This window comes from Gymnoscopelus braueri (genome assembly GCF_963280865.1).
Source record: "Gymnoscopelus braueri genome assembly, chromosome: 23".
NCBI lineage: Eukaryota > Metazoa > Chordata > Actinopteri > Myctophiformes > Myctophidae > Gymnoscopelus > Gymnoscopelus braueri.
The window spans coordinates 29989606-30016354 of NC_137625.1; the positions used below are offsets into that span (position 1 = coordinate 29989606).

General features: G+C 42.0%; 2 protein-coding genes across 2 annotated transcripts in view; one reads left to right on the forward strand and one right to left on the reverse strand.

Annotated features, from left to right (window-relative positions):
* lrmp (lymphoid-restricted membrane protein) overlaps positions 1-11642 on the forward strand; it is a gene marked incomplete at its 5' end in the record, with an annotated part of 63154 nt that extends 51512 nt beyond the window's left edge. Inside the window, 10 exons of the mRNA XM_080421175.1 lie at positions 578-722; positions 1835-1878; positions 2433-2504; positions 3275-3324; positions 3998-4084; positions 4720-4781; positions 5490-5775; positions 8680-8706; positions 10030-10175; positions 10525-11642. Coding sequence (XP_080277301.1) covers positions 578-722; positions 1835-1878; positions 2433-2504; positions 3275-3324; positions 3998-4084; positions 4720-4781; positions 5490-5775; positions 8680-8706; positions 10030-10175; positions 10525-10667 — 1062 coding nt within the window. The 3' untranslated portion in view covers positions 10668-11642. The remainder of the gene's footprint in view (positions 1-577; positions 723-1834; positions 1879-2432; positions 2505-3274; positions 3325-3997; positions 4085-4719; positions 4782-5489; positions 5776-8679; positions 8707-10029; positions 10176-10524) is intronic.
* Positions 11643-12285: 643 nt separating this feature from the next.
* dnai7 (dynein axonemal intermediate chain 7) lies at positions 12286-26700 on the reverse strand (the record flags this gene model as incomplete). Its single annotated transcript, XM_080421176.1, has 15 exons — positions 12286-12692; positions 14343-14456; positions 15543-15701; positions 16284-16498; positions 17129-17321; positions 19561-19700; positions 19833-19932; positions 20966-21223; positions 22095-22233; positions 22708-22811; positions 23146-23280; positions 24045-24182; positions 24550-24654; positions 25297-25388; positions 26559-26700. 15 exons carry the CDS (start codon positions 26698-26700, stop codon positions 12417-12419), a joined length of 2310 nt encoding a protein of 769 aa, XP_080277302.1. The 3' UTR covers positions 12286-12416.
* Positions 26701-26749: the final 49 nt, after the last annotated feature.

The following is a 26749-nucleotide window of genomic DNA, read 5'->3' on the forward strand; positions in this document are numbered from 1 at the left end:
CCTCATGGAAATGTGCCATAGATTTCTTTCCCTCAGTGTTTGTATTGGGAAGTGGGTGGAGGTGATGAAACTGACCTACAGTAGGCGTGTCACAATTATTTCATAATCGTTTAATCGCAATTATTTGAGATAATCACAATTATTTAGCATAATCGTCAACAAGAACAAAGCAGAAATAGCAGATCTACAAGCTTACAACGCGTCACACAATTTTTTTATTTTTTGAAAGTATAAAAGTAAAAAAAGTAATTTCTTTGTATATTTAGGTGTTTTTTTTTACTTTGTGACGCGTTGTAAGCTTGTAGATCAGCTATGTCCGTCCGTTTTTTTTTAAAGTCTACAATTATTAAATGTCAGTAATTTCTTTGTAAATTGAACTACCTGTATATATATTTTTTTTATTATGAAGCCTTAAAGGCAATCTGAACATTTTATTCATAATGTTCCAATGTTCAATGCCAAAAATACAATTACATCGTTAATCACAATTATTTGTATGACAATTAATGGTCAACTTAAATGTGTAATGGTGACAGTTCTAACCTACAGCATGTTGTTGTTGTTGTTTGATCCTCAGGAGAGTCGTATTGGAAAGGCGGTGGAGGTGATGATCACACACGTGGACAACCTGAGGAGGATGTACACCAAGGAACACGCCGAGCTGCTGGAGCTCAGAGAGACGCTCATGCAGAGCGAGAGGTCCTTCGGTTCACACAGTCAAGGTAAAGGCTGCCTCACATGCATACAGTACAGACATACTGTAATATGTCGTAGTATCAGTGGTGGAAAGTAACTAAGTACCGTACTTAAAGTAATACTAGGTAACGTTTTCAACAAAACTAAAGTTAAATTGTATATCTTTTGTCAGTGGCAAAAGTTTCACAACACCCACTCCATGAATTTCACCCCCGGAAGCCTTTTATTTATATATTTTCTATTGAAAGTGGACTGGGGGGACATTCCCGGGGAAATGACGTTCCTGGCCAACGTCATGACGTCGTGGCCGACGTCCCCAGGAACTACCGCAACGGTTTCCTGTTTGGCCAGGAACTACCGCGGTAATAGCAAAAAGGAACCTCACGCTGATGTTAAGAGAATGTAGGATTTGAAGATCGAAAAAGAACAGAAAAAGAAAGCACAGCTCATGGTAACTAATGCTCCACTGGCTAAGAGAAACGATCCGTAGATAGTATAAAACAATTAAAAGATCGCTTTTTGAAACGCTTCCGGCTTCCGGTGAAAACGAATGGAATTCTGGGTAATCGAGGATTACGGAAATTGTATGCAGTGACGGTAGTGACCAGCAGAGGTTGCTAAAAATCGTTATTTGGGATTCTGCATTGTATAACTTTAAGTAAAAGTTTGATGTATTTTTACTTTACTGGAGTGTTTCCAGTTTCCAGTACTTTTACTTACTATTCCACTACATCTCAGAGACAAATATTGTATTTTAACTTTAGTTACTTTGTAGATTTTGATTATTACAAAACATACAGTAACTATATACATGTCGGCCATTTGATGCGACGCTTGAGCTGAGCTGTGAGCTTGTAGATCGGCTATTTTCAAAAGATTTTTATACATTTGAAAACTTGAAATGGGACATTCTTTCTGCATTATGTGTACTTTTACTTTTGGTACTTTTAAGCACATTTTGATGCCAATACTTTACTCAAGTAAGTTTTTGAATTCCGAACTTTTGCTTGTAACACATTGCAGTATTGATACTTTTACTTATGTAAAACATTTGAGTACTTTTTCACCACTGGTTAAGAGTACCTCCGTATACTGTACAGACTTACATCCTGTACAAATGTTTGCTCCTCTTCTCCAGATGACTTCCGGGGGAAGAAGCCGTCTCCATCACAGTACTACAAGGTGTGGCATGGATTCTAGATTGCATTCAACTGTTCTAGCTTGAAATTTGATGCATACTTATTAGAGCCTATCGAGAGTCCTAGACCACCGACTACAGATGTTTGATATTTGTCGAAATGTCCTATACATTTAACTTGATAACCAAACAAAAAAAAATGTTTTGATGGATACAAAACATTTATATTAAACTTCCATATTATGAACATTTGACTTCAATTATACAATGAACAAGCAAACCATTCAATATAAAACACACGCACAAACTGAACTTTATTTTACTGTATGTAACCACTTAATAAATACAAATACCTATCTACAAGTTCGCAAGGTGTGGCACAATACAATATGTTGTGTGCTTTTAGATCAGCTATTTTTTTAAACATTTAAAGTGGTTACATACAGGAAACCTGTCAGCTGGGACATGTCAGCTGCATAATTGGCTGTACCAGTGTCGTCAAAATAGTACAATAATGGCCGATATGTCGACCAAACCGATATCGTCATGCTCTCCAGAGATGATTGTTTTGTTGTGTTGTTCTTGTCTGTCCCTGTAGTCGTCCTCCACGCGGCGGGTCACCATAGCAGCCATTCCCCGCTCCCCTGGAAGCAGCATGCACTTTGACATGGTAACTACAGTACTGTCACTAGGCCTGTCACAATTATTACATTATCGCCTAATCGCAATTAATTGAGATAATCGCAATTACTTTGCATAATCGTCATAATCGTTTCCACTTTAAAACATGTTCATACATTTTCAAACATTTTCCAAAAATAGCTGATCTACAAGCTTACAACACGTCACTTTGTGACCTGTTGTAACCTTGTAGATCAGCTATTTCCGCTATTAATTTTTTTTTGGAAGTTTAAAATGATTAAATGTCATTTATTGGTATATTTAAGTTATTTGTCGGGTGCAAATTGTGATTACGAAGCCTAAAAACCAAAACCGAAATTAAAATTGTATTCATATATGTTCCAATGTTCAATGCCAAAATTACTATTAAATCGTTAATTGCAGATGAAAATCCCATCACTCCAAATAATTATAAGCTTTTGTTGAAAATTGTCATTTTATATTTGAAAGCTTTTGAGGTCCTGAGTTTAAATATGTTTCATGGCGCCTAGTCCGAACTTCTTTTTACATGACTCCAAGTATAAATTAAACGGTTAATCTTTTGGTTTGTTTGAGGTTGTCACGCTCAGCAGTGTTAGTACTACAGTACAACTGAAACAAACCTTATGGACTGTACCTTATTCCTGTAACAAACAGTACATAGACTAAGACCAGCATTGATAAATCAATGGTCACTGTTGGAAGGTTGTCCAGCTGATCCTTATAAAGCCTGTGTTTGTTTACTGGTCACAGCTCACCATTATACATTTGTATTTCCAGGGCAAAACACAGGATACCACAGATGACGGAGAGAGACGTAGATCTCCCTGGTAGGTATTTGTTTTTGTGTGTGGACAGGCTTGTAGGAAGACCAACTGGGTCATATCTTCGTACTGTGTGAAAGATTCAAGTTGTGTGTGTGTGTGTGTGTGTGTGTGTCTGTGTGTATGAGAGAGAGAGAGATTGATTGATTGATTGATTAAGTAAAGACGAGAGCAGTATTACTACACATGCTTGTTACTGACTGAAGTAATTGGCGGCAGTTTTTTTCTTTTTTTTTAACCCAAGACCGGGAACGCATCTATTTTTAAAGAGATTTTTTTAAACTAAAATCTTTGCTTCTGGGGGATTTTACAAATGTCTTCTAAATCCTAACAGTTTAAAAAAAAAACTTATGTTGCTATAATAAGTGGTTCTCACACTTTTTTCATGTCATGTCATGCCAAAATGATATGCATTTGGCCGCGGACCCCCCATCTCAAAATATGTTGTTCCAGGGACCCCCCCAGAATTGGCACGATTTGCACACATTTTCAAGATTCTTCAAAAAATAGCAGATCTACTATGAGCTTGTATATCTGCTATTTTTGAATAGCCCAAAGAAATCTTAAAATGACACGGATGCGTTCCCGGTCTTAATGGATTAAGTGGCATATACCATGACATGATGGGGGGTTGTTGTTCACGTCTGCTCCTGTGTGTGTGCTATGGCGCCGTCTATAGGAAGAGCACAGTGCGGCCCCCGCTAAAGCGCTTTGTTAGCTCTGGTGCCTGGGTTGATACGGAGGAGCCGTCACTCCTGATGAGGGGGTAAGAGATGAGGCCGAAGGAGGAGAGCCATGTTGACCACACTATGTTCCACTCTGCACTCTGCACGTACAGTACATTTCAGTGGACCCAGGTTAGAGTTCTCAACGGGCCTGAAAATGAAGGCCCGGGCCCTAACTGGGCCCTACTGGGCCGGCCCGAAGCTCGGCCCGGCCCGAACAATTACCATACTTTTAGGCCCGAAAACCCGAAAGGGTGTCAGTATTATTATGTGCTTAATGTCCTCAAAGTCACGCATCCAACACGCTTTGAACTGAGTAGATTGGACATTCCGTTCCAGAGATAATGGCCAAAACATCTTGATTTTCGATTGAGTTTTCTTGGAGCTGCATCCAACACATCCACTGTCATTTCCGTCGGCCTTACCGTTAGGCCGCTAGAGGAAGTTGACATTTATTTTTGGGGGGTAATAGTTTAGTTTTTTGTTTTTCTTCACGGAACCCGATGCTCGGCCCGGCCCGACTATTTAGCATAGATTTTGGGCCCGCTCCGAAAACGTTGGGTAGGGTTCGGGCAGAATTTGAGAACTCTAACCTAGGTGCATAAAGATGGCCCTTTGCCCTGTGTGGGGTTTGTCTCAGTGTGTGTCCCACACTGCCATGTCCAATGTCTTAAAGATCGCTGGTCATGCCAATGATATCAAACGAGCAGTCGCCATGTTTTGTGCACCTGGTCCAAGGTTTTGGGCATGTCCAGTGTCTATCAAAAGTCTACGTCAAAATGGAAGCATATGAGTTTAATGAAGCTCCCCAAATATAATATAATGACTCTTTTTACTTTTACTTTGATAAATATATAATTAACTACTGTAATTGTTCATTGTGCAAAACTATTCTCTATCTGAAAATCATTTCACAGTCACATAAATTGAGATGTCAAAACATACCCATACACCGTTTGTGTGTGTATGGGAATGATTGAATGGTGTGTGTGTGTGTGGTTACGTATGCATGTGCACATGCGTGTGATCTTGTGTGCATGTTCTGTGTGTGACTGTATCAGTGGTGGAAAGTAACTAAGTACATTTACTTAAGTACTGTACTTAAATACGTTTTTTAGGTCTTTGTACTTGAGTATTTCCAATTTCTAATACTTACTAGAACTCCATTACATCTCAGAGGCAAATATTGTACTTTTACTCCACTAGAATTATTTGAAAACTTTTCAGATATAAATTACATTATAAAACATACATTAACCACTTTAGCCCTATTTTATACATAGGCTATTTAGAAAAATAGCCTACTACAGTAATAATAAAACAAATAGTACTTTTACTTTTGCTACTTTATGTACATTTTGATGCCAATACTTTTGTACTTTTACTATTTACTATAGTATTTCTATATTGCAGTATTGGTACTTTTACTTAAGTAAAGAATTTGAGTACTTTTTCCACCACTGGTCTGTATGATAACATGGGTGTGGTTGTGTAATGCATGCATGTTGTGTTTTGTACGTCTTGTCTGGAAACCGTGTGTGTTATCATGGTTTACGGTCCTCCTCCCCCAACATTCCCCACCCACCTCCTCCCCCACCAGGAGGACGGCCCACGGCGACTCCCTGTCGGAGGACGAGCGGAAGGAGGAACCGGTTGTTGTTGTACCGAAACGGAGGTCCAGCCTCTCAGAGCTGGGCAACAAACTCACCTCTCTCATTCTGCCTCTGAAGACGTTAGTCACCATCATGCATCGCGTCCGTCCTGACCGCTACACCCTGCATCTCCGCTCCGCAGCACGCCCTTAATCCTGACACACGCACACAGGCCACATAGTGAAAGAATTCTGTCCCTCAACATGCTGTATAACAGGGGTCTTCAACGTTTTCAGGCCAAGGACCCCCCTAGCTGAGAGAGAGATGAAGCAGGGACCCCCTACTCTATATTGTATAAAATTGTGTTTCAGATTGTTTTTTTTTTTACTTAGTCTGCTCTTTTTTCCCTCTACACCTATAGCCTCTTTGCCAAAAATAGCCGATCTACAAGCTCTCAACGCCGTTGAGAGCTTGTAGATCGGCTATTTTCGGCTAATGTTCCCCTCAGAAAAAGAATTCTAGGGTTCAAGTGGTTGATGAAAAAAAACTAAATCCTATCACACAAAGATTTGGTGGACCCTCTATAGTAGCTCTGAGGACCCCCTAGGGGTCCCGGAACCCCCCGTTGAAGACCCCTGCTGTATAATATATGCAGGAAGAGGTTCAAATAATTGCCATGTGAAATTTGGCCCTGATGTGAATTGCAAGCGTAATTTATGCTTTGTCTGTGCTGCACAACAACAGTGGTGGAAAAAGTGATTTTTTTTTTACTTATGTAAAAGTATCAATACTGCAACGTAGAAGTACTTTGTTACAAGTAAAAGTCCGGAATTAAAAAATGTACTTGAGTAAAAGTACAAAAGTATTCACATCAAAATGTACTTAAAGTACCAAAAGTAAAAGTACTCATTATGCAGAATGTCCCATATTCAGATGTGTGAGCTTGTAGATCGGCTACTTTCAAATGGCCGAAATGTATATAGGGCTGAAGTGGTTAATGTTTTGTAATAATAATCCAAATCTATGAAGTAACGAGTAACTAAAGTTGTCAAATAATTGTAGTGGAGTTTGTCTCTGAGATGTAGTGAAGTAAAAGTATTGGAAATTGGAAATACTCAAATAAAGTACAAATACCTCAAATGCAGGGGCGGCCTTAGTGATCTGGGGGCCCGTTTCAAGAGCTAATATGTGGCCCCCTATGCACCCCCCCACCCCCCAAAAAAAAAATAAAAAAAAAATATATATATATATATATATTTTTTTTTCTAATTAAAAAAAATTCGCCCCAAAACACGGTCACCCCGATTTTGTTTGCGGAATTTGCGGATTTTGTTTGCGGAAAAAAATCTAAAATTGTATTTTGAAAAAAAAAAAATCTAAACTTTTTTTTTTTTTTTTTTGGTTCGGGGCCCGTTTCAATTGAAACGGGTGAAACATAGGAAAGGCCGCCCCTGCTCAAATGTTTTGTTACTTTTCCACCACTGAAGCGTAATTTATGCTTTGTCTGTGCTGGACAACACTTAGCACAAATTAGGCTGTGTTACGATGCAAGGTCTATGTAAAACAAAGGCAATGCGGGTAAATAGAACCTCTGTATGACAGAAGTCTTTTATTATAGGGCTCTGAGCTGCGCTAGTTTCTTCTTTTGCTCTTGGGCCTCCACTATCTCTGGTCATGATGACGGTGTAACTATGTATCATGACTGTGAATTATGGCTTGAGATCTGTGTTGTCACACCATTTTGCTTTATTTTTGAAACCGTTGAATTACTTGCAAAGATTTCGAGTTAGGATGCTGTGTGTGTGTGTGTGTGTGTGTGTGTGTGTAGCCTGGTAAACCAATAACATCCCCCTTCCGGAAATCTCATTTGCATTTGATTTCAGGAATGAGTCTGGTCTGGGAGACTTCGCCTCAGAGCCTGGACAGCAGGGCCGCGGCCACTGCGTTCTGATTCAAATCAACAGCCAATGAAGAAAAGGGGGCGGGATCCACAATGTAGTGGTGCATGTAAATAGGAGCGACGGGAAGCAATTTCTCCTTGAGAAATTGCGGCCGCCATTGTTGTGTACTGCTGTTTGCCTCTCGTCGGACTGTTTAGACGAGTTGCACAGCTCTCAGACCGGTAAGAGGCGTGTCCGCTCAGATTCTGAGCGTAAGTTACATCCCGTGCACAAATACCAGGGCTCTGGCCCAGAAGTTTCCTCGCCCCTCCCGTTTGTATGCGAGAGGTGGCGAAAACTTCTGGGAACTCAGATTAGTCTGGGCGTTTCCACAAAATGGACTAGCCTATCCGCATCCTCGCTCATTGTTCTGTGATTGACAGCGCACGTTGGCCAATCAGGTGGAAGCCGAGTGGAGCCAAGTGGAGTCGAGCGAAAACGAACCGCGGCCACAAAAAAAATCACTGCTGTATTTTAAAACTTCAAAACGCTCTCAAACTTATTTTTTGTGGCACGGAATTTACTTTTAAGATATTTTTCGGATAGCATTTAGTTGTTTAACTTCATTTATGTGGTCAATTAATCATGACCGAGCCTATTTAAAAATAAGAATTCAGAGAACAGGCAGGGACGGGCAGTGATACTCATGTATCCGTATAAAGCAACCTATTTTCGCCATGGCCCTTTCAAATGTCCCCTTGCTCCTACGTTGCGCTGTGGTGGTGGTGGAACGAACTGCTGATTGGCTGAAGGGGTTGTCAGTCAGTGCTACTACTCCCGCCCAGCTCCCGCCCTCAGCCAAACAGACTTTCATGCCAGACCAACTCCTGAAATCAAATACAAATGAGATTTCCGAAGGGGCGGGGGGTTTACCAGGCTAGTGTGTGTGTGCAAAAGATCTGATTGATAAACAACACATTTTTGTAGCAGGGCGGTGTTGCACCATGCATACGTGTTAAGCATCTCGGCTGTTTTATGTTTGAACGACTCCATCTGGACTATGTATTTTGTCGGTCAACTTTGGTTCAGTGTCTTCTGCTCATTACTTTAACACAACTGTGCTTATTTATTTTCTGGTTTCCTCTTTTCCCTTAACCATTCCAGAGGACAGGATGAGCTCTTTGTAACGCTGTAAGTGTGCAGGGTGTCTAATCCAACAGTGGCAATCGTTTTTTTGGTTTCATCTCAAAGCCATACAATCACGAGGCCTTCCAGAGCTTTGCAGACAAGCAGTGCTAGCAACTATTGCACTGATTTACAGTCAAAATCAGAGTGTTTGATGGACGGTGTCTTCTGCCTGCGCAGCTGTCTACATTCAGCACTGATGTCTACTAAATCCATGCCATTTGCTCTAACTGTGCTGCTGTCGGCGTTCTTTTGTTTTGTTGTTTTACAATGGCAATGATGCGGACCTGCAAATGTTGCTGCGTTTCTGGTGATTTAAGCAGGGTTTGGAGAATGCACTCTCCTGGCAAAGCAGTTCTGGTTTGCATTGAGCTGCAGCTAACGCAGTGTTTGACATACTGTACTGTACATGGAAAGTTACCACAAATGACCTATTACACCTGACTCATTGGTAGCCGTGTTGATTTTGACAGCAACCTTTTTGATTTAGTTTTAGTCAGTCTTTTGAATAAAATTCCATTTCGTTTTAGTTTATGTCTAGTTTTAGTCGACTAAATCTACAGTTGATTTAGTCGGCAAAAATGTATTTTGGCGATGACTTGATGGCGTCGTAATGGCTGATTTTACACTTGGTTGTATGCTGAAAATCTGCGACGCGTTGTGAGCTTGTAGATCTGCTATTTTCAGAGCGCAACACCGGAGCGCAACCAAACATAAAATGACTTGTCTTTTAGTTCTACTGGATCTCTTCTCCACTAGTCCCTCACTAACATTTTAGTCTAGTTTTTATTTGTGGACAAAATTGTCAATATATTTAGTCGTAGTTTTAGTCATTATAGCTTAGTTTTTATTCAGTATACGTCAGTGAAAAAAGGTAGTCAACGAACATTTTTAGTCGACGAAATCAACACTAATTGGTAGTCTCGTTGTAGCAGTTCAGCACTGTTCCGTTTTCTTTTACGTTTCTTAACCACATAAACCCTAGTGTCCCTATTCTGGGCAAGTATTAACGGGCAAACATTTGGCAAAAATTGCCAAAATTGCAGATTTACAAGCTCACAACGTGTTGCATTGTGAGCTTGAAGATTGGCTATCTCCGCCACTTGACATACAACGAAGTGTGCAGGGTTTAAGTGTTTGAACGAGGAGAAGTGGTCACTTTTGGTAACTTGCATCATGTTTTTGGCTATGAAAATATCGTTCTTACTAAAACTCATTACTCATATTCACTTTTTCTTTTAACTGCCGCCTCTGTCATTCATTCCTCCTCCCGCTCATCACTCCATTCTGGTCTTAACACCCCATATACCTTCCTCTTTCTCCCTCCAGTCCGAGCCCTACTCCCAGTCTGACCGTGACAGACTCCGTGACGGCGCCGTTTCTGTCCCAGGGTCTGTCCACCTCCTCCCGGGCTGCGGGGGCCAGGAGCGGCAGGGGGCTGTGGTTGTGGCTGGCCTTGGTGGTGGTCCTGGCAGGTAATCATTTTTCTGGTCTAATTGTGTGTATGATTTTTATAAGATAATGCACTGGTATTTCTTCTTCTTTTTTTTTTATCTGACCCTTATTTAGGGAGTATTTAAAGAATGCTTTTCGTAGTGCGACCTGCAGAATTCTGGTGTCAATGTCGCAACTCAAGTTTTCAACCTTTTTGTCATTTGTCACCGTCAAAATTTCTAAATGTAAATTTAGTAAGTAATTCAGTGCAAGTACTGAGTGACTGCAAGTACATGACACTGCTCGAGTTCCCCAATCTCGACATTTACTGACGCGACAACGAATCCGTAAACGGAAAAACTATAATGTTGTGGTCAAACCCCTTTGCAGGGCTCTTGGCACTGCTGGCCAGCCTGGTGATGCAGCCAGCAGCCGACGCGTCACCCGTGGGGACCGGGGACTCATGGATGACCATCCAGCAGCTGCTGTGGCCCTACACGGGGCTCCGGCACAACGGACAGCCCCCCATCTAAACCCCTGCCCCCCCCTCCCACCTCCCGTTGGGGCCCAAGGTGGACGGTTGCCCTCATCCATCAGCCCTATAGATACTACTGCTTGTGGACTCATGGAGATAGAAGAGTGGTTTTCTCTGCGGAGGCTGTTGGTTTGGTTTGCCGGTGCTTGTCTACCCACCAGACACAAGACGGCACAGAGGAGGCCTTGGGGGAGATAATAGACTCTTTTGAGGTCTTTATGGTTCACGTCACGTTTGCTTAATTAGTGTGTGTGTTTGTGTGTTAGTGTGTGTGTGTGTGCGTGCAGAGGAAAGATGGCAGCAGAGGTTGGGGGTGGTCTTTATATATTTGTCTTTTTTGGTGCCGTTTGGCGCCCTCCTCCACCTGGACCTGGAGAGAAACCAGGAGAACTCACTGTTGGCACATTTTTTTAACCAGTCACATGTGTCCTCTCTATGGACACAGCAGCATTGAACTGATCCGTTGTCTCCCCAAGTCTCCACATTATCTTCTTGGTGTGTGGATTTGATGGACCCCCGAAGCCCAGATTTGGCTTATTTTTGCTTTGGAAACGCCATTTAATTGTGACATTTCTGGAGGCACGTGAGTCTGTAGGGACTGTCTGCCTTTTTAAACCTGGAGGACCTCCTCCTCTTCTTCCCTCACTGGCTCTTCTTTTTCTGTTTTTTTTATCTTAAACTCTATGAACACTGGTAATAAAATGTCTATTTTAAGTTTTTTTTATTATTGTTTTGTTTGAAATTCAGTTTTATTTAAGTTTTTGGTTGCATAAATATTTCATTGTTATATGATGGATGTACGTTGTTATAACGTTGTTACAGTCTTAAACACCAAAGCATTTATATGTTCCCTCCTCTTTGGGTTCTTTGCCGTGTTGATCACCGTTTTCAACCTTCATACACTTTTGTATGTTCCAAAGAGGATGCTTTGAAAACTTTGCACAAATAAAGAAAACTATTTTAAGAGAGAAAACCGGTCTGTTTATTATGTGGGGTACAATACCAAGTATGCTCAAAAATAATGAATGTTTGCAGCTTTTATATACAATGATACAGCATGTTTATTATAGCCTTGCGGGTAAAGCCCCAGTGGTGGAAAAAGTACTCACATTTCTTACTTATGTAAAAGTATCACTACTGCATTGTAGAAATACTCTGTCACAAGTAAAAGTCTGGAATTCAAAATTTACTTGAGCAAGTAAAAGTACTCATTTTGCAGAAGGTTTCCAAATGGCTATTTTTGAAAAATCGTGAAAGATTTGTGCAAATCTTTCAATACATGTATATTTTTAGAGCAAACATTTTTAACTTCTGGGGATTCTACAAATGTCTTCTAAATCCCAACCTTTTTTGGAAAAAAAAAAATGTTATAATATCAGTGTAATATAGTGGTTCTCAAATTTTGGGGGAGAAGGACCCCCCAAAATTGTATGTATTTGGCCACGGACCCCCATCTCAAAATATGATGTTCCAGGGACCCCCCCAGAAGCAAAGATTTTAAAGTAAAACATGTTCGCTTTAAAAAAAAAAGATATATATATACAAAGATTTGCTCACATTTTCACGATCTTTCAAAAATAGTAGATCTACAAGCTCGTAGCGCGGCACTTGAGCTTGTAGATCTGCTATTTTTTAATAGCCAACGAAATCTAAAATGACACGGATGCCTTCCCTGGTCTTAATGGGTTAAATCTTTGAACATTTTTTTTTTTTTGCCAAAAACAGGGAAGAGGTTGAAAGTGGCAGGTTAAGCATAAATAAGCGTTCGGGTGGCACAAATTAGACTCTGCACCGTGTCAACGAACAGGTTCTGGGATTTCCTCGTCCTCTCCAGCCCCTCGACGCTGGTGTCCTCACGCAGCATGTGGACAAACGTGGAATGGAACTCTGTGTCCGGGTGGAGCTCCGGAGAGAAGGACTCCTCCGTCTCCACGATCTTCAGCTTCTGACACCTCTGAGCTCCCAGCAGGAAGACGCTCCACGAGCCCCTGGGCACCGGGGAGGGACCGTGGTGCTCGCATACCTGGCGGCCAAGGGTTCAGGTAGGAGAGGAAAAGAGATTAGTGTTTAATTAGGGTGCAGTTCATCAAACGAATCGAATTAACAAATCATATATAATCTATACTAGAGGTTTCGGGCCCTCACATCTAGAGCAGTGGTTCTCAACCTGTGGGTCGGGACCCCCAGGGGGTCCCCACACGATTTTTGGCGGGTCCCCAGATGACACTGAAGTGACAATTTTAAGGACTCTTAAGACCTTTTTAATACCTCAAAAATAAAGAAAAGAAAAAGATCATTACTGCATCAAAAGTAATCAACAAACTATACTATAAAGACTGGTCAAACATTGGCCAAATCGTTAAAATAATATAAGAAAGAGGAAACAATTGTGAAAATAGCTGATCTACAAGCTCACGATGCCTCGCAAAGCGAGGCGTCGTGAGCTTGTAGATCTGCTATTTTCACTATTTATCTGTGAAACCGAACATCTAATGCCTCAACTTCTACATTCCAAGTGCTTGTCAGGGTGGGGGGTCCCGAGTTCAAATATGATTTATTTTGGGGGGTCACGGCCTGAAAAGGTTGAGAACCACTGATCTAGAGTTTGGGCCGCAATGCGGGCCCTCACACCTACGTTGCACCGCCGATCCGACCTATATGTCTGAGTATGCCCATATATGGAGATCTCTGTCTGTCTACCTGTGTCCCTTTTATGCCCATACAGTATATGGAGAACCCTGATGTCGTCATTAGTATATGCCCATACCCTGTTTATTGGCATGCCCATATATGGGAATATTGGTTGGATCGGTGATTCTGGACAACTGGACATCCTAACGACACTTCCGGGTCTCCATATACAGTATGCCTATATATGGGCCTATATATATATATAATGTCAATCAATCTGAAATATCGGTGCATCTCTAGTGCACAATGCACATAGACCAGGGGTCTTCAACGTTTTCAGGCCCAAGGACCCCTTAGCTGAGAGAGAGATGAAGCAGGGACCTATACAATTGTGTTAATTGTGAATACAAATTCTTCATAGATTTCATAGATCGCTTCATATACTGTATTTTCAGACATTTAACCACTTAAACCGTCAATACTTTAGTAAACTTGACCTTTTTCTCTATACTTGGTCTGCTCTTTTCCCCCCTCTACACCAAACCTCTTGGCCGAAAATAGCCGATCTACAAGCTCACAACGCCTCGCAGCGCGAATGTTCCCCTCAGAATATGGATTCTAGAGTTCAAGTTGTTCCTCAGAGTTCAAGTAACTCTGAGGACCCCCTAGGGGTCCCGGACCCCCTGTTGAAGACCCCTGACATAGACGACGTTAAACATGCAGGGCATGTGAACAGAACGTCTTGTTTGCTGTAAGACAGCAGTTTGGCGAGTCATCCCAAGTAATCACACACCTCGGTTTTCGATTAACATCTTTTCCTCATTCTGAAAGAAATATCACTCTGTGTGTGTGTGTGTGTGTGTGTGTGTGTGTGTGTGTGTGTGTGTGTGTGTGTGTGTGTGTGTGTGTGTGTGTGTGTGTGTGTGTGTGTGTGTGTGTGTGTGTGTAAAGGCCATGGTTGGCCACGGTTAATGTATCCACATGATCCTCTCGAGTTAAATGAATCCTTAGGATTTTACGGTGTGGTTCTCTTGTTGTGTACCTGCATGACCAGATGCTCAGGCCCACACTTGGCATTCCATTGGCTCCATGAGAAGGCGTAGGCAGACGAGAGAAGGGCCATCTGTTCATAAGCAGCATGCTCTATCAATGGGTCCTGTAGAGGAGAAGAGGACCAGCGCAGCTCATTTTAACACAGTTCTCAATCACGTGCAACACCGGTGCAAGCGTTGTATTGCAACATTGTTTGACAGGGTCAGGTTATTCCTGTGGCACAGGGACATTGTGTTAAGGAAATGTTTTAAGTTAAGCTGATTACAGCTACGGTATGCATAGCAGAGTACTGTGTGTGCCTGTGAACACAATAACAAAAGAAACTTGGAATGATCTCAGTCGGCTGCCCTGAAGACATGATAAAGTACATTTTTGTGTCGAAAAGGACAAGATCACAATCAAGATCAAGGTCAGAACGTAATAAAAGAGACATATTACTATGTCAGGACCAGACAGACATGGAACAAGAGAGGTTGATGCAGGTCTCACGTTTAAAATGAGGAAACGGTTGCGTGTCTGTTGTTTTCCTGTTTAGACGGCTATGCAGGTGTGTTGGCAGAGAAATGAACATGAACAACAAGCTTTTTCAGCAGACGTGTGCAAAGAGCTTGACGGGAACTGTTGTTATATCCTTCTCAATTTCCTTATCCTTTCTCATTTTCCCGTGTTGTGTTGCCAGACAGCATGTTGCAGCACAGGTTTGTCCACTCGGTAAATAACTAACTAAAATCTTTGCTTCTGGGGGCGGGTGGGGGGGGTCCCTATGGGGGTCCGCGGCCAAAAACATATCATTTTGGGGCTCCTTGACATGAAAACGTTTCAGAACCACTGATTATAGCAACATAAATATAACATAATATAAATTCAAAGATTTGCAAAAATGTTCAAGATTAAAAAAAAGAAATGGCAGATCTAAAAGCTCACAATGCATCGATTGTGCCGCGCTATGAGCTTGTAGATCTGCTATTTTTGAATAGCCCAAAGAAATCTAAAAATGACACGGATGCGTTCCCGGTCTAAATGGGTTAACAGGCACCTACCGGAAGTGCAAGTCAGGCCCCGGAGGAGAAGACAGGAAAAAATAGATAAAGTAGGAATAAGAAAATTCAGTCCAAAATGTCCAATGGGGTTGACTCTGTGTTAATATGATATAAAGATGTGTTTTCAGGCCTCCACGGGTGATACAGACCTTAGCGCAGCTACTGACGTATTTGTCGGTGTACTCGTTGACAAAGATGTTGACCCCGGCGCTGACCATGGCTTTCTGCAGTGCTGGCCCGTCCATCCACCTCCCTACCAGGTGAGAGAGGCCTTTCTCCTGCTCTGACTGGAGCATACACTGGTTACCCTGACAGACAGACAGACAGACAGACAGACAGACACTAGGTAAAACAGAAATCCATCCTTTCACCCTTATTTTGAGATGGTAGTAGAAATGCAATCTCAATGTAAAAACATTATGGTTATTGACGCAGAATGTGACACCGTGTGCTTTCAAATATTTGCCCTTTACTTTAGTGGTTCTCAACCTTTTCAGGCCCCCCAAAATAATCATATTTGAACTGGGGACCCCCCCAAACAATCATATTTGAACTGGGGACCCCCCCACCCTGACAAGCACTTGGAATTATAGGAGTTGAGGCATTACATATAGTCTGACTCGGTCCCACAGATAAATATTGTGAATATAGCAGATCTACAAGCTCACAACGCCTCGCAGCGCGAGGCGTTGTGAGCTTGTAGATCTGTAGATCTGTAGATCTGCTATATTCACAATGTTTGCCTCTCTCTGGTCTTTTTTCTTTTTGTTTCTTTTCTTCCCCCTCTTTTTTTAGGTATTAATTTTTTTTTCCACTTTACTGTCATCTGGGGACTCCCCCAAAATCATGTGCCCCCCCCCCCCCCACAGGTTCAGAACCCCTGCTTTTACTTGGACAGTGATGCTGAGGTCTATGAGGGCCGTGTTGACGGTGAACAGAGCCGAGTCCTGTCCCAGAGGCCTCAGCTCCCAGCCCTGGAAGGGCAGGTGGAGGTAGGCGTCCTGCATCAACACAAAGGCATGGAAGGAGTCCATCTTAAAGGAGACTTTGGCCTCGGCCGCCTCGTAGGAGACGTCGTTGATCCCATCCGTCTTCCACTGCTTCCCTATGGAAGACACAGAGTTCAAGCAAAATAATGACACTTTGGTGGAGGTTTGGGTCGTATAGTTTACCTTGCCACGATGTAACTCCAAATAACGGGGAGATATTTCAATGGTTGCTCCGTTGACAGTGGTGGAAGAAGTACTCAGATATTTTACTTAGGTAAAAGTAGCAATCCCACAATATAAACATACTCTGTTACAAGTAAAAGTGTAAAAAATATATATACTTGAGTAAAAGTGCAAAAGTATTGGCATCAAAATATACTTAAAGTACCAAAATTAAAAGTACTAAAATGTTTGAAAATAGCAGATCTACAAGCTCACAACGTGGCTATTTTCAAATAGCCTAGGTATAAAATAGGGCTGAAGTGGTTAATGTATGTTTTATAACATGATCATTTATATCTGCAAAGTAACTAGTAACTAAAGTTTTCAAATAATTGTAGTGGAGTAAAAGAACAATATTTGCCTCTGAGATGTAGTGGAGTAGAAGAAGTAAAAGTATTGAAAATTGGAAATACTCCAGTAAAGTAAAAATACCTCAAAATTGTACTTAAGTACAGTACTTGAGTACATGTACTTAGTTACTTTACACCACTGCTGATCATCATGCACCGCTGTGTCACCTATACCTTCAGGGTCCCAGCGGGCCACGTGGGGCTGTTCCAGGAAGAGGACGGAGTCGGGCAGCGCGACGGACATGCCGACGGGGGGACAGGCGAGCTGCACCCCGCTGTCCTCCTCTGCGTTCACCGAGGCCGAGCCCTGAAGCTGAGCCTGCTCCGTGGGGGGGTAGGGGAACACCTGGTGCCCCGTGTCCAACAGCTGGGGGAGAGAGAGAGAGATGGGGACCCCTTGACTATAACAACTTAAAGGTAGGGTAAGTGAGATTTTTGGTAAAACATTTATTTTGTTAAAAAGTTTAAAGCTTTCATAACATTCAGTTTTACAACACATTAAAAGTCTTTGTCATGATCCTTCAAACATGTATAAAATGTTTTAACTGAAAATTCCACTCCAGTGAGCCATTGCAGGTGTTTTTCTCTCACATTTCTAAAGCCTTTTCAACTGCAATGAAAAAAAAAATCTTTGCCTGCGAGTGTCGCTGTTGAGGGATTTTGCCTGTCAATCATCACCTCTGCTCCTCCCCCCCAAAGGAAAGGATAGGGGAGGGGAGGGGCGAGGAGGAGAGTGGGCGGGATTAATGGCCTGTGACTTCACTGTCCAAGGGCCAATCACAGATTACTTTTCAGCCTAATTATTCAGAAAACCCCAGACCACAGAAAATCCACTGAATGTTCAAAGTTCAGGTTTTTGGGGTGTAATTGAGGTCATGAAACCCCCCAAAAAACATACAAAATAAAAAAAGTGAAAATGAATGTCTTTAAAGTACTATATTCTGATAGTAATCATTGCTACAGAGTGTTTGTTCGGTCACAGGGGTCTCTCCAGCTCTTTAGTAAACAGAATATAGTACATTTTCAGGTAGGTGACAACATTTAAGCCAATCAGGAGAGAGCACTGACAATGCATTTTTCTGTTTAATAAAGAGCTGGAGAGACATGGAGACTCCTTTTACTGAACAAACACTCTATAGCAATGAGTACTATCAGAATATAGAGCTATTTAACACTTATTTTAACCAAAGTAAATCACTTACCCTACCTTTAAACCCTATACAATTAGTTGACCGAGGTTCCTCTATACCAGTGGTTCTCAACCAGTGGTCCTTGAGGGGGGGGGTACCAGGGGGTCCCCCCAGCGAAATTAGTTAAAGGAGGAGTTCACCCAAAAAATTACTTATTTTCTATCAATTGCACACCCTATGAAGCCTTGAATCCATGGATTCTTTTTTGTTTTTGTCGCATTCCTAAGCTAATAATTTGATTCCTGTCTCCTACCGGCTAATGTATCCGGTAGGAGACACAAAGTAGATTATTTGTGTCTCCTACCGGAAATACACACGGTCATCAAATTATTGGCTTAGGAATGCCACAAAAACAAAAATAAATCCATGAAATCAAGGCTTCATGGGGTGTGTAATTGATAGAAAATAAGTAATTTTTTGGGTGAACTCCTCCTTTAACATAGCGTCACAATCATTTTAACCACTTATCTTTGGATATTCAAAAATAGCAGATCTACAAGCTCATAGCGTGGCACCGAGTGCCACGCTATGAGCTTGTAGATCTGCTATTTTTGCACAAAAGAAATAACTCAAATCTTTGCTTCTGGGGGTCCCTGGCACAAAACATTTTCATTTGGCATGAAAACGGTTGAAAACCACTGCCCTATACAGTACTTGGTCCATTCCTTTTTTGTATATATTGTATGTCCTGTATATATGACCTGTACTGTACTCAACAGAAGTCTGAGGTGCTTAAAAGGTCACTCACCTTTAATACATCTTAGGACATTTTATTTGTGTGGATTTCATTTTTCTTACATAGTGATTGAACCCTTTTTCGATCCAGCATCCTGCCTAGCAGGATTCCCTAGTAAGGTTTACCCATTTACATAATGTATCTTGAAAATAGACGATCTACAAGCTCACAACGCAACACGATGTGAGCTTGTAGATTTTTGACAAATGTTTGCCGCCAGAATAGAGACGTTAGGGTTCATGTGGTGAAGTTATTGGACTAGAACGCACCACCTATAGGCAGTGGTGGTAAAAGTACTCAGATGTTTTACTTAAGTAAAAGTATCAATACTTTAATGTAGAAGTACTCCGTTACAAGTAAAAGTCCGGAATTCAAAATTCACTTGAGTAGAAGTACAAAAGTATTGGTATCAAAATGTACAATTACCAAGTACGAAAACCACGCGATGCGTAGGTATAAAATAGGGCTAAAATGGTTAATGTGTGTTTTATAATGTAATAATTTATCTGCAAAAACTAGTAACTAAAGTCTTCAAATACTTGTAAAAGTACAATATTTGCCTCTGAGATGTAGTGGAGTAAAAATAAAAGTATAGACAATTGGAAATACTCCAGTAAAGTAAAAGTACCCCCAAAAAAAATACTTAGTTACTTTACACCACCACAATATGATGTATTCACCTGTATGATGTCCCAGCCGTGGACCCGTTGGGACTGGGGCGGGAGGCAGAAGACGTCCCAGTAGAAGATCCCACCGAGGGGCGTGTACTGCAACAAGTCCACCACGGAGCTGTCAATCAATGGCTCCAGCAGGGCGGGACCTGAGTCCACACCACCCGGAGAGAGAGAGAGAGAGAGAGAGAGAGAGAGAGCAGTTGGTGAGCTTCTATAGAAATGTGGGCTGTGTAATACTGGAAGATGTATTCAGGAAGCCTTAATGCTGGGCGTCTCACCTGAGACTGTGTCTGTCTGTGTCACTATGGGGCCAGGCTGAGATTCCTCTACGGGCTTCTGGCCAGCACTCCTCATCGAAGCCTCGCTCACTGTGCTCTGCTAGGGATGCACGCACGACAAGAATGAACGCTTTATATTGTTCATAGGGACCGGTATTAGTAGATGGAGAAACGTGTGCAGGAGGTTTTTTTCTTTCAGGGCATTGATGGGCCCTCGTTTTGGTCTTCTCTTACGCACCTGTCGCCTTTGTAGGTGTACAAGACACTTGCTTTTTATTGATGTAGGATCAAAATCCAGTATATTTTCTACTTTGGCTATTCGAAAATAGCCAATCTACAAGCTCACAACGAGATCTTAGAAATATTTTGAAAAATCTTGAAAAGTTGTGAAAGACTTTCATTTTGAAAAACATTAACAACACAAACACAGGGTCCCTGTCACAAAATATTCTCAGATAGTGCGGGGTCTGTGGCAAAATCCATATGAATTTGGGGGTGCTTGACTGAAGGAGATAATCTTAATGTTAGCATTTGTGGTGATTTGCGAGAAACAACCGACCAGTGGTGTATAGTAACTAAGTACATTTACTCAAGTACTGTACTTAAGTACAGTTTTGAGGTATTTTCTACTTTACTGGAGTATTTCCAATTTTCAGTACTTTTACTTCTACTCCACTACATCTCAGAGGCAAATATTGTACTTTTACTACACTACAATGATTTGAAAACTTGAGTTACTAGTTACTTTGTAGATTTTGATTATTATTAAAAAATATATACAGTAACCACTTCAGCCCTATATACATTTCGGCCATTTGAAAATAGCAGATCTACAAGCTGACAATGCATTGTGATGCGACCCATTGTGAACTTGTAGATCTGCTATTTTCAAAAGATTTTGATTTTTTGATTTGAAAACTTGAAATGAGACATTTCTGCATAATGAGTACTTTTACTTTTGGTACTTTAAGTACATTTTGATGCCAATACCTTTGTACTTTTACCCAAGTCAATTTTGAATTCCAGACATTTATAGTATTAGTATTTCTACATTATTGATACTTTTACTTAAGTAAGAAATGTGAGCACTTTTCCCACCACTGCAACCGACCGAGCATTCCTCTCCATCTCACCTTGTGTCCATCAGACTCTCTCACTGACTGAGCCTCCTCGTCCGTCCCGCTCGCCGTCCGTCCATCAGACTCTCGGATCGACGCCACCGACTCGTCTGTCCCCGTCACCGTCTGTCCTTCAGCTCCTCGGACCGACTGCACCTCCTCGTCCGTCCCGCTAGGCAGCAGCGTGGTGGGGCTTTCTCCACCCTCCGTTATCTCCCCCTCTCCTCCCGTTTCCTCCTGCTCGGGTGAGTCTGTCTCCAGAAAGACGGCATCCTGTCCCCCGCTGAGGGACCTGCCACCAAAAAAGACAAGAAGGTAATACCTTCTTTTAAAGCTGCAAAGTTTTATATCCTACCTGGGATTCCAATCCGCATTTATGAAATACATGTATTTAAAATATTGATTTGATGCTCATATTAACCTTAGGAAGTGCTGTATTACGTTTTTTATTTCACATGCGTTCCATAAATTCCATAGGGATAGACCACACATGGACAAATGACATCATCAACTTGAGACGGGCATTGCCCCTTTTGAGTAAAAGATGAACTATTTCTAAAATAAATAAAATATTTAAGGTGTTTTTAATTTTACATTTTAATTTTAGAGGACAATTATAATGTATTAAGGCATATTTAGCTTATTAGCCAGGGATCCTTTTAAGAGTAGCAGCAGTAACATTAATAATACTGGGAGCTGATTGATTGTATGATTAAGTAGTAGTAGCAGCTGTAGTAATAGCAGCATTAGTAGGAGTAGTACTCCTTCTTACTGAGGGTTTTATTGTGCAACACAGTAAAACACACACTCAAGATTTCACAGCATATAGTAGTAAAGTAGTAACGGAGCAGTAGTGGTAATGCTAGTTGTAATCCCCACCCAAGAGTATGACGTACAGTAACAACAAAATGGCTACCGTGGTGTTAATATGGTTCAGACATGGTTCTGTGTGTGTGTGTGTGTGTGTGTGTGTGTGTGTGTGTGTGTGTGTGTGTGTGTGTGTGTGTGTGTGTGTGTGTGTGTGTGTGTGTGTGTGTGTGTGTGTGTGTGTGTGTGTGTGTGTGTGTGTGTGTGTGCGTGCGTGTGCGTGCGTGCGTGCGTGCGTGCGCGTGCGTGACGGGCACCTGTGTGTGTGTGTGTGTGCGCTCTGTTGTCTCATCCGGGCCAGAGGCGTCAGATGGTCGTAGCGGGTGTGAAGGATGCGGACGGCGATGTCACTCCCAGCCAGCTGTTTGGGCAGCTCGAACCCCAGACCCACCTCCTCAAAGCCAATGTCTGTGAACCTGATGGGACGAGTAGAGAGACGTGAAAATTTGTGAAAATCTTTGAACATATTTTTTGAACACTTTTTTTTTTACTCAAATCTTTGCTTCTGGGGGTCCCTGGAACAAAATATTTTGAGATGATCCGCGGCCAAATACATAGAATTTTGGCGTTTTCCTTGACATGAAAATGTTGGAGAGCCACACCACAACATACGTTTTTTTTCAGAAAACATTTATAGAATCGGCGTGAGGTCTTAATGGGTTATGCGCGCACACACTCACTCACTCACTCACTTAACTCACTTAACTCACTCACACTCACACACTCACACTCACACACACTCACTCACTCACTCACTCACTCACTCACTCACTCACTCACACACACACACACACACACACACACACACACACACACACACACACACACACACACACACACACACACTCACACACTCACACACTCACACTCACTTGCACAGACAAACTCACCTTGGGTTCTTGCTGATGTTGGCCCACAGACACAGTGTGACATTGTCGTCCTTAATCACAGTCTGCATGTTGCCAGTCTCTATGTCAGCGTTATTGCTGGCCCACTGTGATGAAGGAGAAAACATGTCACTTTGATGAAGGAGAAAACATGTCACTGTGATAAAGGAGAAAACATGTCACTGTGATGAAGGAGAAAACATGTCACTGTGATGAAGGAGAAAACATGTCACTGTGATGAAGGAGAAAACATGTCACTGTGATGAAGGAGAAAACATGTCACTGCTGGAGTGTTAGCACGTCTTATATATCTGTCAGAGAGAGGGTTGTCCATCAGTTGACAGCTTCCTACTTAAAACAGGTTTAAATGGGTGTATTTCATAGATGGTTAGTGTTACTAACAAGGTAACTAACTATAATACCACTGGTTTGCCCTCCTACCTTGAGGATCTCCTCAGAGGCGAGGTGGTGTTTGGAGTGGATCAGCTCCTGCAGACACAGCAGGGTGTCCTGGTGCCTCTGGATCTCACCCGGCTCTCTGACGTCTGCCAGCAGACCCTCCAGCTCCTCAATCAGCTACGAGGGGGAAAAATCTGTTTGTTTGTTGTTGTTGGTTTTTTTTTTGCCACGTTGAGAAACAGTGCACTAACTAACCAGTGACATTTTTAAACAGCAGTTGGTAGCAGCTTTGTTTCTTTCAAGGGCAGGATTTTGCTCCTGTTTTTCATGTTGCGTTGATATCAGAGGTGTAACTAAGTACACTTACTTAAGTACTGTACTTCTGTACTATTATCGCAAAACATACTAACCACTTCAACCCTATATGTATTTCGACCATTTGAAAATAGCAGATCTACAAGCTCACAACGCATCGCGATGCGACGCGTTGTGAGCTTGTAGATCTGCTATTTTCAAAAGATTGTATATACATTTTTAACTTATACATTATGCACAATGAGTATGAGTGACTTTTACTTTTGTACTTTAAGCATATTTTGATACCAATACTTTTGTACTTTTACTCAAGTAAATGTGTTATGCCGGACTTTCACTTGTAACAGAGTATTTCTACATTGCAGTATTGATACTTTTACTTAAGTAAAACATGTGAATACTTTTTCCACCACTGGTTGATATTGAAGAAAGAAAAGAAAACTCAGTTTCTCAATTATTCAATGAAGCTTTACTGTACGAGCAATCTGACACAGTCTCACTTATCTTTACAGTGAGGACTGGACACACACACACACGCACACACGCACACACGCACACGCACACACACACACACACACACACACACACACACACACACACACACACACACACACACACATACACACCTGTAAAGTGAGGGCACACTGCTTCAGCACAGCTGTAATGTTGATCTCTGGGTCGTCTCTCCACAGGCTGATGTAGGTGTTGATCTCCTGCTGCACCGTTGGGTCTGGGCTGCCGTCGCATCGCATGTACCTGTCCCACTGCACACACACACACACACACACACACACACACACACACACACACACACACACACACATTTTTAACCATCATTTTCAACAAGATACAATGACTGTATGCTCATCACTATCATGTTATTTTGTAAATTCATATAATATCTTGGACGATAATAACTTGTCAAGAGTATATGTGTGCACACTCAGTCAAGGAATGGAGAACAAGCTCCATCTTACTCACTCTCTCACCTTCACACGCACCTTCACACGCACACGCACACACACACACACACACACACACACACACACACACACACACACACACACACACACACACACACACACACACACACACACACACACACACACACACACACACACACACACACACCTTGGCTTTCTCCCTGGTTTCCGTTTTCCATCTGGCCACTGCATTATGGTTGTCCTCCAGTAGATGGCGGAGTTCGTTCAGTTCATCCTCTCTGCGCTCTTGGTCCTGTGAGAGCATTACAATGTTTGACACACAGCCATCAACAGTCACTGAAGCTTGACTGTGCTCAATACGTTACGCCTCTGTAAGGACACCCTTATCATAAGTCTGTAATTATTCAGGTTGAATGTAAAGTCAAATGACACCTTTTTAGAGGAGAATAGACCAGTATGTGGTTCTCAAACTTTTTCACTTGTGCTCTTAAAATGTTTCAAAACATATTCAAAATTTTTCATAGGGTTTAAAGTGCTATTTTGATGCTACATTAGCTCATTTTACCCCCTGGAACCCCTTCAAAACGATCACCAACGACATTCTCCTGTCTGCTGACTGCGGCCTCCTCTCCATCCTCATCCTCCTGGATCTCAGCGCCGCCTTCGACACCATTAACCACTCCATATTATGAGAGAAGCCCCCACCCCTCAATCCTTCAAAGCCGCTCTCAAAACCCACCTCTTCAATATGGCTTTCCCCAATTAAGTGCACACCCCCCTGTCTTACTGTTCCTTTAGCCTTTTTTGTGTTTTTCATTAAAAAAAAAGTTTTGTCTTTGGGTTCTTAGAAAAGCGCTGTATAAATGTGAGGTATTATTGTTATTATTATTAAATCATCTGTAGCACCATGGTGCCCCAGGAACACACGGCTCACCTTTAACTCGAGCCGCTGCTGCTCCTTCTGTTCGATGCTCTCAATCTCCAACCTCTCCTCCTCCTCTTTCTCTGCCTGCAGGCGGGCCTCCACTGAGGAGCACAACCACAAGGACTGGATTTAACTCTGAGAGAGAGAGTGTGAACTAATTAAATATAATGGACCTATAAAGGGTGGTTACGTTCATTTTACTGTGTAGACCACCACTTGTGTGTGTGTGTGTGTGTGTGTGTTTATGTGTGTGTGTGTGTGTGTGTGGACTGAACTGAGGTTGCAAGTCTGCATGTCTCCCCGCTGCGGACCATTCTGTCTCGCACTCTGTGCTAAAAAATGTTGCTTTAGACGAATGCATTATTATCTTTACTCTGAAAGCGAGGTTGCAGGTTTTACCATCTAAACTTAACCTCTCCATCTGGTTTCCAGGCAACCATGCTCCTCACTGTATACATCATGGTCGTGAACAAATAGCTGAAACCATGTCCCACATCTTAAATGGGTGCCATGTATACAGGGGACTCTACATAAGTAGGCATGACAGAATAGTGGATTTGATATCTAAAGATATCACTTCTATTTTCAGGTCCTCCATCATGCTGTATAAGCAGCCGAGCATGTTTAACCTGTGTAACGATGATTCTGTGTTCTCTAACATTTCAGCTAACACCCCTGATGTCATTGTTGTTAATGAAAACCATAGGGAGGTGTTCATTCTCGAGGTCGGCTGTACTTTTGATTACAGCTTAGAGGAAGCCTTCCTAACCAAAGTGCTAAAATATCATCAGCTAGAGCAGACCATCTCTCAGCTAGGCTACAGATGTAAACTTTTGGTTTTTATCTTTGGTAGTCTAGGGCACGTGCACAAGTTGGTTGTAAGGGGCCTGCAAATGGCCGGCCTCTCCAAAAGGAGGGCTAAACAATTAGCAAGGTACTGCTCAATATCAGCTATTATAGGAAGCCGCTCAATTTGGAGGAGGCGTTGCTTCCTTTACCCATGATTGTTGTCCGCTGTGTTTGACAAGTATGCCATCTTTTGTTTTGTATGTAACGTTGCTCTGCTTTACATGCGCTTTGTAACTAACTGTTTTCCCTTCATCTGACTGCACTGGCAGTGTTTATGTCCTTTGTACACCTGTACTTCTCATTTTGTGGACATAAATAAATATTTCAAATATGTGTGTGTGTGTGTGTGTGTGTGTGTGTGTGTGTGTGTGTGTGTGTGTGTGTGTGTGTGTGTGTGTGTGTGTGTGTGTGTGTGTGTTTACCTTCTTCTTTGAGTTTCCTCTCCGCCTCCTCCTCTCTCTCCAGTCTCTCTCTCTCTGTTTTGTTCAGTTTTCCAGGCTTTTTGGCTGACTTGAAACCAAATGAAATGAAACCAAATATAAAAACATGAAGATGCTGTGTCATTGTGGTCATTGTGTATATCGTACTACAGAGGAGGTGGGTATACTGTATG